Below are 13,346 nucleotides of genomic sequence, written 5' to 3' on the forward strand. Positions count from 1 at the left end.
AACTCTATCAGTTAGCCTCATTTTTGGATGCCTTATCAAAATTTTCCACAAGATCTGGAACTTCATCATCATCATCCTCTCCAGTAGCAAGTGGTGCTTTTCCATCCACAGATAGTTTGGGCAGAGCTTCAGCCAGTCTTCTCAAACTAGTCAGACTGTCTGCGCCAAGCTGGTTTAAGATGCTGGGGAGCATTTCCGTCAGCTGCTTTGTCTCAGCGTGGCCGGTAATGGTGAAAGTGTTGGCTGCCAGAGATGCCTGAACTTTAGGATTGTTAAAGTGGATCACTCTGTTCCTTGGTTTGTGAACATATTCACCTCTTCAATACCAGAAATATTATTTACCCCTAATTTCTTTAAGGAGAACTGAAGTTTTTTTTTATCATCTGCTGTGGCTGTTCTATGAACCACCTTCTTCTTTCTGCCAGCAGTTCCTTTTCCACCAATGCGCACTTGTGCCTGCAGTTTGGCGAGTTTTTCTCGATTCATGATCCTTTCTTTCATCTTGTCAGAGAGGAAATGGGACCTCTTGGGGGACCAGGGCTGGCGCTCAGGAGGGGTCTTTGGCAGACCATCTGAAATTAGGCACACACACGCGGGGACGCAAGATGGCAGCTAGAGGGCAATAGTAATTTTTTTAAGTGAATTTTCCATAGATTATTACTGACTATTTTTTCACATTTAAATTCTCTCAAATTGTGTTATATCTGTCTCTGCAATGAAAAAAACATGGATTCACACTTCTGTTTTAGTATATTTTCATTCTTAGTGTTGTCTAAAATAATATTAGATCCTAAAATTGATGGCTTCTTTAGATTTGACAAAATCTGGTATTAATGTCAAAAAATTAATGTTACTTTGCTGCATGCGCAGTTACCTAACTTTCTATGTAGTGTCTGTTCCTGAAACATCCTCCAAACCAGGGTGTTCTCAGCCAGAGGTGATTTTACTTCCTACAAAGACATTTTTTATTGTCACCATTGTGGGAGCATGCTGCTAGAATTAGGGGGGAGAGGGGCCTGTATTACTGCTAAACATCCTACAGTGCACAGGACAGCCCCCCATAACAATAAATTATTTGGCATAAGAGGTCAATAGTGCTGAGATTGAGGAACCCTGCTATAGAGATGTCTGTGGACTTGAAAGAAATCATGTGTTTTTTAGAAGTGTATAAAATATGCCTCAACTTCTTTTGTGAGCAAAGGAGCTCTGGTATTGTTATTGGTTTATGCATCTGGCTGCTAACCACAAGGCTAGCAGTTTGAAACTGCTAGCCACTCTGCAGGAGAAAGGTGAGGTCTTGGAAAGATTTACAGTCTTGGAAACCTTATACAGGGTTTCTGTGATTCGGAACCGACTCCGTAGCACATAATCACCACTACCACCTTTTGTAAACAAGGTACTTTGTGAAATTCTGTGGAGAAATCAAAATAACGTATAATTTGCCCTTTTTCAGAAACAGTTTATAATATTTGCTTTTTCCACAAAGTTAGTCATAAAATCCCAACTGGTCAAAATCAATAATTAGAAGCATCACAGCTTTTTTTTTTTTTTTTTTTTTTTAAAGTTGTTGCTATTGAAAATTAGTGAAATGCTAGATACATACCTGTTTTTAATTTAGCAAAGAAGTGAGAATATTAATTAATCCTTTGCAGTTGTTTGTGAGAAACCTACTTTTCTTAACTAGTTTGAATGAATTTTGGCTCCTTAGAAAATTAAATGTCGTCAGAGGACCGGGAAGCTCAGGAAGATGAATTGCTGGCCTTGGCAAGTATTTATGATGGAGATGAATTTAGAAAAGCAGAATCTGTCCAAGGTGGAGAAACCAGGATCTATTTGGATTTGCCACAAAATTTCAAGATATTTGTGAGCGGTTAGTCACAATATTCTCTTGAACAAAATTTTTATTTCTAAAAAATGATTATTCTCAGTTTCTGAATGTACCTTAAACTCATTAGTAGTAGCTATTAATAATATATTATAGCATTAATGCATGTTTTTGTCTTAGTTGAAAATTGAATGGGGGTAAGCTGTTTTAAGTTTGATTCCTCCTTTTTGACCACTAAATTAAAGTATTATCCTGTGTATTTTCGCATGCTAATCTTCACTTTAACTAGCAATTTATCAGCGATGAGTCACTGCCTGTTAGGTAGGGATAATGAAATAGTACATAAAATAGTCCTCACTTATTGACTGTCTCATTATCTGACATTTAGTATTTACAACCATAGTAAAAAATCTATCCATCTGTTTTACACATTAACGACTTTATGTCTGGCAGTGTCGAATTGTGAGGTCCTAGCTACTCTTTGGACACCCTATACAGGGTCACTATGGGTCGGAATCGACTCGACAGCACCTAACAACAACAACAACAGTCAGGAATAGGAGCCCTGGTATGGCGTTGTGGGCTAATGTATCAGACTGCAAAGCCGTTTGAACTGCAAGGTCAGCAGTTCAAGCTCACCAGCTGCTCCTCGGAAACCCTATAAGGGTCTCTATGGGTCAGAACTGACTCGATGGTACTTAACAACAACAACAAGGCAAGAATAATGCTGGAGCTAATGGTTAAGGATGTGTCAGTTTGGCTGGGCAATGATTATCAGTGGCTTGACAGTTCTGTAATGATGTAATTTGGCAGTTTGTTTAGTGATGTAGTCATCCTCCATTTTGTGGTTTGATATGGTCATCCTCCATTTTTTCATAGTACCAATTTTCACATAATAACCTGGTCTTCGGAACTTAGCCATGGTGCTAAGTGAGAAGCAGGTATAGTGTATGTGAAAACATGGAAAACTTTCAGGTACCATTGTGCTTGTTATACTTTGGTTTCCAGAGTCATTTCAATTCCATACACATGTGACCTTTTACTTTAGAAAAAATAATACTGCTGCTTTTGATAATAACGTTCATAGAAGCCCTTGATTTACATTTTCTCAAAATGTTTTTACTATAAAGGCATTGACTAAAGAAAGTAAGTGTGAAAATTGAAATGAAACTTTGATCGTGAGAGTGTTATGTGTTGTAGCTTGCCCTCAAACCTGAGATCTTTGTGTTGGGACAGATTTCCCCAATTATATGATTTATGGTTGTTGTCACATGCCGATATAAGTAGATCATGACTGCTTGTAGAAATAAACACTGTTTTCTCTGAATGTGTCCCCCACCCCCACCGAATGTGTCTTTAATGGTCTGTAAAACAACAACAAAAAATTGTATGTTATCATTAGTGTTAGGAATTGTACTCAAAGTGTTTATAAGAATAAGTTGTGTGTGATGAAGGTGATAAAAGTTAATTTAAGGAATAGAGTAGTGCTTTGGGGGAGAACATTTAGCCTATCACCTAAAGCATGTCGTCTTGAGCACTGCTTAACAGTATTGGACACTCAAGTGCTGACCAACTGATCCTTTCTAATTTTTGTTTTTGGTTCAGGCAATTCAAATGAGTGTCTCCAGAATAGTGGCTTTGAATACACCATTTGCTTTCTGCCTCCACTTGTGCTGAACTTTGAACTTCCACCAGATTATCCATCCTCCTCCCCACCTTCATTCACACTTAGTGGCAAATGGCTGTCACCAACTCAGGTTAGACCCGGAAGTTAATTTCTCCTATCCATTTGTAGAAACTTTAAAAAAAAAAAATCTTTAATGGAAAACTATAATATTGAATTCAGTGCATGAAGAACAAATGGCTTTGATTTTGTGAATTTTTTTCCCCATGCATTCATGAATCCTAATGGTAATGAATTGAAAATACTTTGGTGTTGTAGAGTGGAATGGCAGTAATTAATGCTTCTAATCACTATGGTTTGCAGTAGGAATAATTTTTAATCAAGTGTATTGTTTCTATCTTTCTATTTTCCCATTTTAATTGGTATTGTAATGAACACTATGAGGTCCTTCTCATTTTCCTCAGATTTTGATGTCCTGTTTTACCCCTCAGTTTCTTATTCCTTAAATGAAAGATTTAATTGTAATTAGGAAAATTAACTGAAAATTAAGCTAATGCTGTTATAATAAACTAATTTCCTATTTTACTTTAAAAGATCTGTCTATTAATTAAAAATCTTAGTGAACCACTCTCACATAGATCTACATACACAGAAATAGAAATGTGTCCCATTCCTGTAGATCATCTCAGTAAGGGCACACACATGATACTAAGAGCCTTCATTTCCTCCATATTATATTTCCTTTTCCAGTCTAGTGACAGCCTCAACTCTTGATTGAGACATAAGCATAACTTGAAGCTAATTTAAAATATTCTGGGATAGATACTAGATCAATAGCAGTTCCTTTTCTAGAAATCATGATGAAGATTGATAGACTGCTATATATTAAGACAAAAGCTGTCAAGAGTTGCTGACCTTAAGGAATATAGCCTGTCAGTTTTTCCTTTTTGATCCTGTAGTTTTCATTCACTACTCTAATCTTTTGCATAATTGAGCTAATGGTTTAATAACAGAATTGAACTTTAAAAATGATAGTGCATGCAGAATGAAAGGAAATATTACTTTATATTCTAATATACAGGATTGCTATGAGTTGGAATCAGCTCAGTGGCACTTAACAACAGTCTGTGCTCGAAGCAATGCAAGAGAAGATAGTGGATTATATGAACAAGAATATCAAGGCTGGTTGACATTTAGATCACTGAGACTTGACTTAATTGTAGAGATATTGGTAGCCATTTCTCCAGAGAGCTCTTGATGCTTTATACTCCTGTATAGATGTGTGTGTGTGTATGTGTGTGTGCATACATAAATACACACACACCAGGATTAGTTTATGTGGTTGTACCTTCATATTCCAGCCAAATAGCATCTACTTATTGCTGACTTTTGTGGGGAGAAGAGCTTATATTAATTTATGTTTTAAAGCTAAAATTATAGTAGGATTCATTATCAAATTTTTATGTTTAGTTGGCATTTTAATTGGTCTATGTCCCATGGTTCAGTTTTTGTTTGTTGGCTGGGCCCTGATTCATTGACATGAATCACACCTTTTGATAGAGAAGTTGATACATGGACCTGCCATTCACTGAATTGGAGTGTGGGTATTTTCTTGTGTCGCCTCCCCTGACCCCCAGTGTACATACACACAGTCTCTTTCTTGCTTACACTTTTTTCCTCACTTTGTCTCTTCCCTCACAATGAATGTGCATCCCTTTTGAGATAGGATGGAAAAAAAATGAGGATGGAGAAGAATGGTTTCTTCAATGAATCTTGTGGTTAACACAATACTCAGAGCTCCCCTTTTAGTATTTATTACATTTTGCAGACTTCAGCAGAGTTTCTCAAAAACAAGTTTGACCTTGTGCATATTCATGCATATGTGACAGAGTGCTAGTTGTCTAGTCTTGAACTTTTCCACAAGTGTTTGCGTACCTGTGCAGGGTTTAGTGAAGAGCCACAAGGAAAACAGAAAGTGTGATCTTTTTTCGTTTGTTATTGCAATTTTCAATATTTGTTTGTCATCTGGAAGAGTTATTTTTAGATGTTTACATGAAACTAAAAGCTGTTTATGGTTCTTGAGCTCAATTTACAAATATTTTACATATCTAATGGAAAATCCTCTTATATTTACCTTTCAAATTGAACAGACCACTTTTTAAGGAGGAAAGTTTAAATAGTTTAAACTTGGGTTGCTTAACTTGGGTCATGTGAGCTTTTCACATGGCAGGCAGACCATGTTGAGATTGTATAATTATGTCCTGTCTGCTTCTGTCCATTAACCAGGACCTGATGTAAGCCCAGATTGCCTAGTTAAAACCAGTTTTAACTAGTTGAATGAATACATGAACACTGTTAGTGATTCTTTCATGTGAGTTGGTGTTTTGATGGAACTGAAAGTCATAATTAACTTAAAAACTTGGTAAATATATTTATTGTAACCATTATTTCATGACACCCACAAAGCTAGGATTCCAAAGGAATAGGAAAATTTAATTGTGGAACAAGGTCTCTTTCTCCTAAATGAGATGTATAGCAATATTGGAGTGGATAAAAAATAGGAAACATTCTGCATTTCAGTGGCTCTTAAATAACTTCTAGTTTTCCCTCACCAGTCATGAAGTCTTGGCACTTCTCTTGTTTTCATGGTCCTTCTAGCTTCTGAGTTTGTTGTGGTTGAATAGACTAAGAAATGCTCCGCTAAGAGTATTGGTGCTATTTTTTAAAACACAGTTTGTAAAAGCAGTTAAAAAGTAGAGTCAGGGCCTAACTTACAAGTTAAGAAGGTTTAAAGGAAAATCAGGAGTTGGTATCATCTCTTCTACATCCCTAGCATCTTCATTTTTTTTTTTCTTTCTCCTAGCTTTCTGCTTTGTGCAAACACCTGGACAATCTGTGGGAAGAATACCGTGGCAGTGTGGTCCTGTTTGCCTGGATGCAGTTTCTTAAGGAAGAGACTCTTGCATACCTCAATATTGTCTCTCCTTTTGAGCTCAAGATGGGTTCTCAGGGAAAAATGCAGAGAAAGGCAGTGCAAGCCTCACCCAACACAGAACCCGATTTTGGAGGGGCTGCTGGATCTGATGTAGACCAAGAAGAAGCCATAGATGAGAGAGCCGTGCAGGATGTGGAATCATTGTCAAGTCTGATCCAGGAAATCTTGGACTTTGATCAAGCTCAGCAGAAAAAGTGCTTTAACAGTAAATTGTTCCTGTGCAATATCTGTTTCTGTGACAAGCTGGGTAGTGAATGCATGTACTTCTTGGAGTGTAGGCATGTATACTGCAAAGCCTGTCTGAAGGACTACTTCGAAATCCAGATCAGAGATGGCCAAGTGCAGTGCCTCAACTGTCCAGAACCAAAGTGCCCTTCGGTGGCTACTCCTGGTCAGGTAACTGCTTACTCTGCTGGCAGCTGCTTAATTCTCCCTTACGAGAGGAGCTATCTTCTCAGGAGCTTCCTTGATAAGACTTACCAGAGCAGTCTGAGGCTGTGGAGCCAGCCCACAATTTGTTTCTCTGTATCGAGAATTCTGGGGTCCATTTTGTTGTTAAGTGCCATCAAGTCAGTTCTGACTCATAGTGCATTTAGGCAAATGTCAGTGTTTCCTTTGCTGAACTTACATATGAATGAAAAGTAATTCTGGTTATTTATTGTATATCTGATAGGGTCCTATCAAGGACCCCTGGTAGCACAGTAGGCTAAGCCATGTGCTCCTGTCTGCATGGTGGGCAGGCGGTTCAAGCCCACCAGATGAGACTGCCTGGTCCCGTGAAGATTTACTGTCTCAGAAACTTATGGAGCAGTTGTACTCTGTCCTCTCTGATCTCTAGGAGTTGGAATCGACTCAATGGCATTGAGTGAATGAGGAGCCCATTAACCTTGGGGAAGCGCTTCTTAGCTTTTTATGTGATTGGGATCTGCAAGGGTCATCTCTTGGAGTTGTTAATAAGGACAGCCCACTTGGCATTGATTTTTGTTTTTACAAATTTTATTAAAGCCTAATTTGACTTACAGTAATAAGTACCCACTTAAAGTTTTCCGTTTGCTTAGTTTTAAGTAATGTGTTGACCCTTGTACCTACCACCTCAGCTAAGACTATTTCCATACTTGACTCAATTTTGGTAGTAAGACAGGGTATTCATTTATGTGCACATCTGGTTTGTACCAGCATTCCTAGGATCTCTTAAGAATCAGAACTGGTCCAGAAATCATCAGACCTGTAGTGTTTTGTATTTCCCTCCAGGTCAAAGAGCTAGTGGAAGCTGAGTTATTTGCCCGTTATGACCGCCTTCTCCTCCAGTCCACCTTGGACCTGATGGCAGATGTGGTATACTGCCCCCGCCCGTGCTGCCAGCTACCTGTGATGCAAGAGCCTGGCTGCACCATGGGCATCTGCTCCAGCTGCAATTTTGCCTTCTGTACCTTGTGCAGACTGACCTACCATGGGGTCTCTCCCTGTAAGGTGACAGCAGGTAGGTTGTGGCCAAGTCAACTGAACTCCCTCCCCCCCCCCCCCCCCCCCCCCAAAAAAAAACCAAAAAACCTTTTCAATTTGGAGCGATTCAGTAAATACACTTTTGGGCCAGTTACTGTCCTAGGTGCTGGAGATAACAGTAGTGACTTAAAGAGACAAAATGTCTGTCCTCATGGAACTTGCTTTCTAGTGAGAGAGGCAAGCAAACAAAAGAAATAAGGATATGAGGTCGTGGTAAGTGCTAAGGAGAAAAATTAGAGCAGGGATAAGATATGAAATGTTCTGAGTGGGAGGGGGTTTGGGATTTTAGTTAGGAAAACAAGGGGAGGTCTTATTGACAAAGTGGTTTGAATAAAAACTGGAAGGAAGAAAGCAAGCCAGGCCAAAATCAAGGAGGAACATTCCAGAAGAAGGAGTGGCAAGGTACTTTCTATGAACATGGAATAATGTAGACCCTGGTTGCACATACAGAGTATCTTGTTTCCATGGCACATACTTCAGATCAATCATCAGTCATGTTCTCTCACTAAGCCTGTGAAGCCCTCTGAATCTTCCTCAACACAATGCTACAGAAAGCTGTTTAAGTAGGCATAGGAAGTGAAAGCCATTTACCCTTTCTGATCTAGATAACTGGGAACTGAGATCCCTGACTTTGATTTAACTGGACTTTGGGTAGCTAATAATAATACCTACTTCATAGGTTATTCTGAAGATGAATGAACTGATCTTGTCGAAGTTGTTAAGTTTGTTTTCCCAGTCTTTGACGAGATAAGTATAGAAATCGGGGTTAGAAACTTTTTAGCAATTTGACAAAATAATTTTTTGCAAATTTAGGCTAGCATTTTTAACCCTTTTAATAATACATTATTTTTTTATTTTATAAAAGAACTAGTGCAAAAATTAAAAATACATATCTATTGACCCATAACAGATTGGGGGAGGAACTGGCTCTTCACCAGAAGTGGTTTGAGATAGCAAGTAAAATACAGCTTTGGAAACCCTGTGGGGCAGTTCTGCTCTGTCCCAGAGGATTGCTATGAGTTGAAATCAGTTTGAAGGCAGTGGATTTCATTTTGAGTGTAATCTTATCATTGAGAGGCTGAGATACCTTACAGGTGTTTAACAACATTTGGGGAAGAACTCAAAGATGCCATAGACTTGGGGACTTCAACAAATTAGGAAGATACACACATAAAATCTGTGAACTAACAATTTTATCATTTTGAGAATATTAACGCAATAACCTTTTGTCCTTAAGATGTGTTGGAACACAAAAATGCTTTGAATTGCTGTTGTTGTTGTTGTTAGGTGCCATCGAGTCGGTACCGACCTGTAGCAGTCTTATGCACAGCTGAATGCTAGATGGATAAAAATGTCAGTATAAAAGGTCCATGTTTGCTTCATCTAAGGAGCCATGATGGAGCTGTGGAATTGCACAACACAGGTGAAGGAAAAAGTGTGACTAGGCTTTTGCCCCAGGTGATATCCACTGTATAGAAGGGGAAACTGACCTCTAAATAGTATGGGGGAAGTAAACTGGTAAAGGGAGCTTGGTGACTCTGTAGAATGAGCACTGGACTGCAAACCACAAGGTTGGTGTTTCGACCCCACCAGCCACTCCATAGAAGAAGGATGTGGCCTGTTCCTACAAAGAAACCCTATCTAGGGTCTCTATGAGTCAAAACTGACTCGACAACTCTTAACAACAACAATGAGTTAATAAAATAATGAGGATATTATTGATTGTGACTCATAGTGACCCTATAGGGCAGAATAGAACTGTGCTTTGGGTTTCCAAGACTAAATGTTTGCAGGAGCAGACTCTCATGTTTCTGCTGCAGCGTGGCTGGTGGTTTTCAACTGTGGACCTTTTGGTTAGCAGACCAACTCTTAACTCAGTGCATTCCCAGGACTCTTTGTTGAGAGAGGTTTTGAAGCTAATTAATAGCATTCAAAAATTAAGGTAATTAACCCTTTTCCTTTATTTAATAAATAAAAATGTTCTTCAGAAGATGCTTCACGCAGGAAAGGACCAATGTCATAAGTCCATAAGACACATAAGAAAATCATATTTATAATTTTAAAATATCACCCCTGAAAATATGATTATTTGTAAAATTTTAAAGTGACAGCACACATCGTGATTGGTAGCAGTGTATCCCTAGACTGTAGCTTAAGCAACTGTGGACTCTGTGGGCTAAGAAATAAATTTGAAAACTACCTTTCAAGACCTAATGCCTTTGTATGCAGAAGGACTCTGGTATTCAGTAAAATAAACACCATTAAAAACAAAACAAAAATTAAGGTAATGGAATTGTGCAAAAAGCCCCTTGTCTATAGGTAAAACCTTTGAGATTGGTTGCCTTTTCCAGTTGAGTTTAATAGTAGAGTAATAGAAGTCAGATTGAAGCATATCCAGGGGAAACGTAACAGGAGGAACTTTTAGCACCTGTAACAAAGCATAGCACAGGGTGAGACTGAGGGGTGATCATTTTATTCACTGATTTTTTTATACACAAAACCAAACAGTCAGTTGTTGCCCTTAAGCCATAGGCGCTTTTATGGACTGCCTAGGCCTTCCTCGTTACCAAATGATAAATGATGCCAACCTAGTAGAACATCATTAAACATGTCTGTTTCAGCCAGTGTGTCTTTTTAGATGATCAAGTCTTTAACTGTATACTATTTATTGCATAAATAACATCAACATTAATAAAATCAAAGAGGAAAAAACTCCATTATCCTACTACTATTAGCAAATCTATCTTTTTTATTTGAGGGGGGATTCCTTCCATTCTTTGTCTGTGCATGTATAATTTTTACATGGTTGTAAAATAAGTAAGATTTTTCTCTGAGTTCTACAATGAGCATTTTAATTGTGTTATAATTACAAGTTTCTCATAACTGAATATTATTAAATGGCTCTCCCATGCATAACTATTCCCCAAGGCTTTTAATTTGTTTTCCATTATAATCTGCATCTCTATACATGTGCCTTTTACTTTGAATTATTTCCTTATGATAAAGTCCCAGGAATAACATTGTTGAGTAGTCAAGGTTATGACCATTTTTAATGGTTTTTAGTCAGCTTTGCAAATTTGCATAAAGATTAATTTTCCATTTCACTTTCTAGATAAGTTAATAGATTTACGAAATGAGTACCTGCAAGCAGATGAGGCCAATAAAAGATTTTTGGAACAGAGGTATGGTAAGAGGGTGATTCAGAAGACACTGGAAGAGATGGAGAGTAAGGAGTGGCTAGAAAAGAACTCAAAAAGCTGTCCGTGTTGTGGGACTCCCATACAGGTAATGATTTTGGGACAGACTTGGAAGTAAACAGATTTGCAAACATGTTAAAACACATTTAGTATCGATTAAACCTTTTCATTTAGAAGATGCAAATTTGTTACTAAATATTCCTTAAATGTATGTAGATTTCCTTTTCAAAGTGCATTTACACTGGGACAGTTGTTTTCACATTATGAAAACACAACCACCAAACCAGTCACCATGTAGTCAGTTCTGACTCATGGCAACCCCATGTGTGTCAGAGTAGAACTGCTCCATAGGGTTTTCAAAGGCTGTGATGTTTTGGCAACAGATCACTAGACCTGCCTTCTGAGGCACCTCTGAATAGAATCAGACTACTGATCTTTTAGTTAATAGCCAAGCACTTAACTATTTATGCCTCCCAGGGAATCTTTCTCAAATTATAGTCACCTGAAACTTGGATGGTTTAGGAGGAGGCCATCCTAGAGTTACAATCAATCTTAACTCACCTGTCATTTTAAAAAGAAAAATCAAGTGTGATTTTTCATCAGAACTATTTCTGCTGAACTGTTGTGAAGTGTCCTCAAATTGTCTCCTACTCATAGTAAGCCTGTGTAGGGATTCTGAGGCTTTAAATCTTATAGAGAGAAGAAAGCCTCATCTTTCTGCCACGGAGCAGCTGGCAGGCTCGATTCTCGATCCTGGTTGTTCACTAACCAGTGGTTATCATATAGAGCCACGGTGCTCTTGCTGAGCAGTTTTCTTGTTGTTAAGTGCTATCTAGTCGGTACTGACTCATGGTGACCCTCTGCACAACAAAATGAAACACTGGCCTTTGCTGCATCAACCTCACAGTTGTAGCTACAATTGAGCCCATTGCTGCTGCCATTGTGCCAATCCTTCTTGTTGGGTTTTTCTCTGACCTTCCAGTTTACAAAGCATAATGTCCTCCTACAGGGACTGGTCCCTCCCAATAATATGTCCAAAGTAGGAGAGAGAAAGTCTGACCATCTTGGCTTCTAAGGAGCATTTTGGCTGTACTTCTTCCAACACAGATTTATTTGTTCTTTTGGCATTCCATGGTACTTTTAATACTCTCCTCTAACATCACAACTCAGATTCATCACTTCTTCTATGGTCTTCTTTATTCACTGTCCAAGTTTCACATAAGATTATTGAAAAATAACAGGCTTGGGTCAGGTGTACTTTAGTGCTCAAATTGATATCTTTGCTTTTGAACACTTTAAGGGTCTTGTTCAGCTGATATGCCCAATGCAATATGTTGTTTGATTTCTTGACTGCTCCTTCCATGAGTGTTGATGGTTGATCCAAGCAAATGAAAGTTCAATCTTTTATCAGTTTATCTTGATGTTATTTATTGGTCCAGTGATTAGGATTGGAGGGTTGGAGGATTGAGGTGTAACCCATACAAAAGGTTATGGTCTTTGATCTTCCTCAGTAAGTATTTTAAGTCCTCTTGCAGCAACAAGGTTGTATTATCTGCATATCACAGGTTGTTTAATGAGTCTTCCTCCGACCCTGATGCCACATTTTTTGTCATATAATCAAGCTGCTTGAGTTTTTCCTCAGCATATAGATTGCACAAGTATAGTGAAATAATGAAAGCCTGGCGCACAGCTGTCCTAATTTTAAACGAGTCAGTGTTGCTTGTTCTGTTCAAACAACTGCTTCTTAGTCTATGTATAGGTTCCTCATGAGCACAATTGTTTCCAAATACTCATTCTGTATAATGTTGTCCATAGCTTGTCATGATCCACACAGTCAGAAGCATAGATAAACATCTTTCTGGTATTTTCTGCTTTCAGACAAAATCTATTTGACATTAGCAGCTATAGCCAGATGGAACACATAGAAATCAAATTGACTACATCTGTGGAAAGAGAAGATGGAAAAGTGCCATATCATCAGTGAAAACAAGGCTAGGGGCAGACTGTGGAAAAGACCATCAATTACTGATGTGCAAATTCAAACTGAAGCTGAAGAAAATGAAAAAAAGCCCTCGAGAGCAAAAATATGACCTTGAATTTATCTCACCTGAATTTAGAGACCATCTGAAGAACAGATTTGATGCATTAAACGCTAAAGACCGAAGACCAGAAGAGTTGTGGGATGACATCAAGAACATCATA

At 38.3% G+C, this 13,346-nt stretch overlaps 1 protein-coding gene and 1 pseudogene across 2 annotated transcripts in view; one reads left to right on the forward strand and one right to left on the reverse strand.

Annotated features, from left to right (window-relative positions):
• Positions 1-7: 7 nt before the first annotated feature.
• LOC102814718 lies at positions 8-599 on the reverse strand (annotated as a pseudogene). Its single transcript, XR_438735.1, has one exon. The product of XR_438735.1 is annotated as a basic transcription factor 3 pseudogene (transcript).
• Positions 600-1,716: 1,117 nt separating this feature from the next.
• Positions 1,717-13,346, forward strand: part of RNF14 (ring finger protein 14) — a 23,603-nt gene continuing 11,973 nt past the window's right edge. The window contains exons 1-5 of the mRNA XM_006866201.1: positions 1,717-1,870; positions 3,431-3,582; positions 6,313-6,840; positions 7,696-7,924; positions 11,060-11,232. Of these exons, the coding sequence (XP_006866263.1) occupies positions 1,717-1,870; positions 3,431-3,582; positions 6,313-6,840; positions 7,696-7,924; positions 11,060-11,232 (1,236 nt within the window). The remainder of the gene's footprint in view (positions 1,871-3,430; positions 3,583-6,312; positions 6,841-7,695; positions 7,925-11,059; positions 11,233-13,346) is intronic.

Source organism: Chrysochloris asiatica, unplaced genomic scaffold, assembly GCF_000296735.1.
Source record: "Chrysochloris asiatica unplaced genomic scaffold, ChrAsi1.0 scaffold00087, whole genome shotgun sequence".
Classification (NCBI taxonomy): Eukaryota; Metazoa; Chordata; class Mammalia; order Afrosoricida; family Chrysochloridae; genus Chrysochloris; species Chrysochloris asiatica.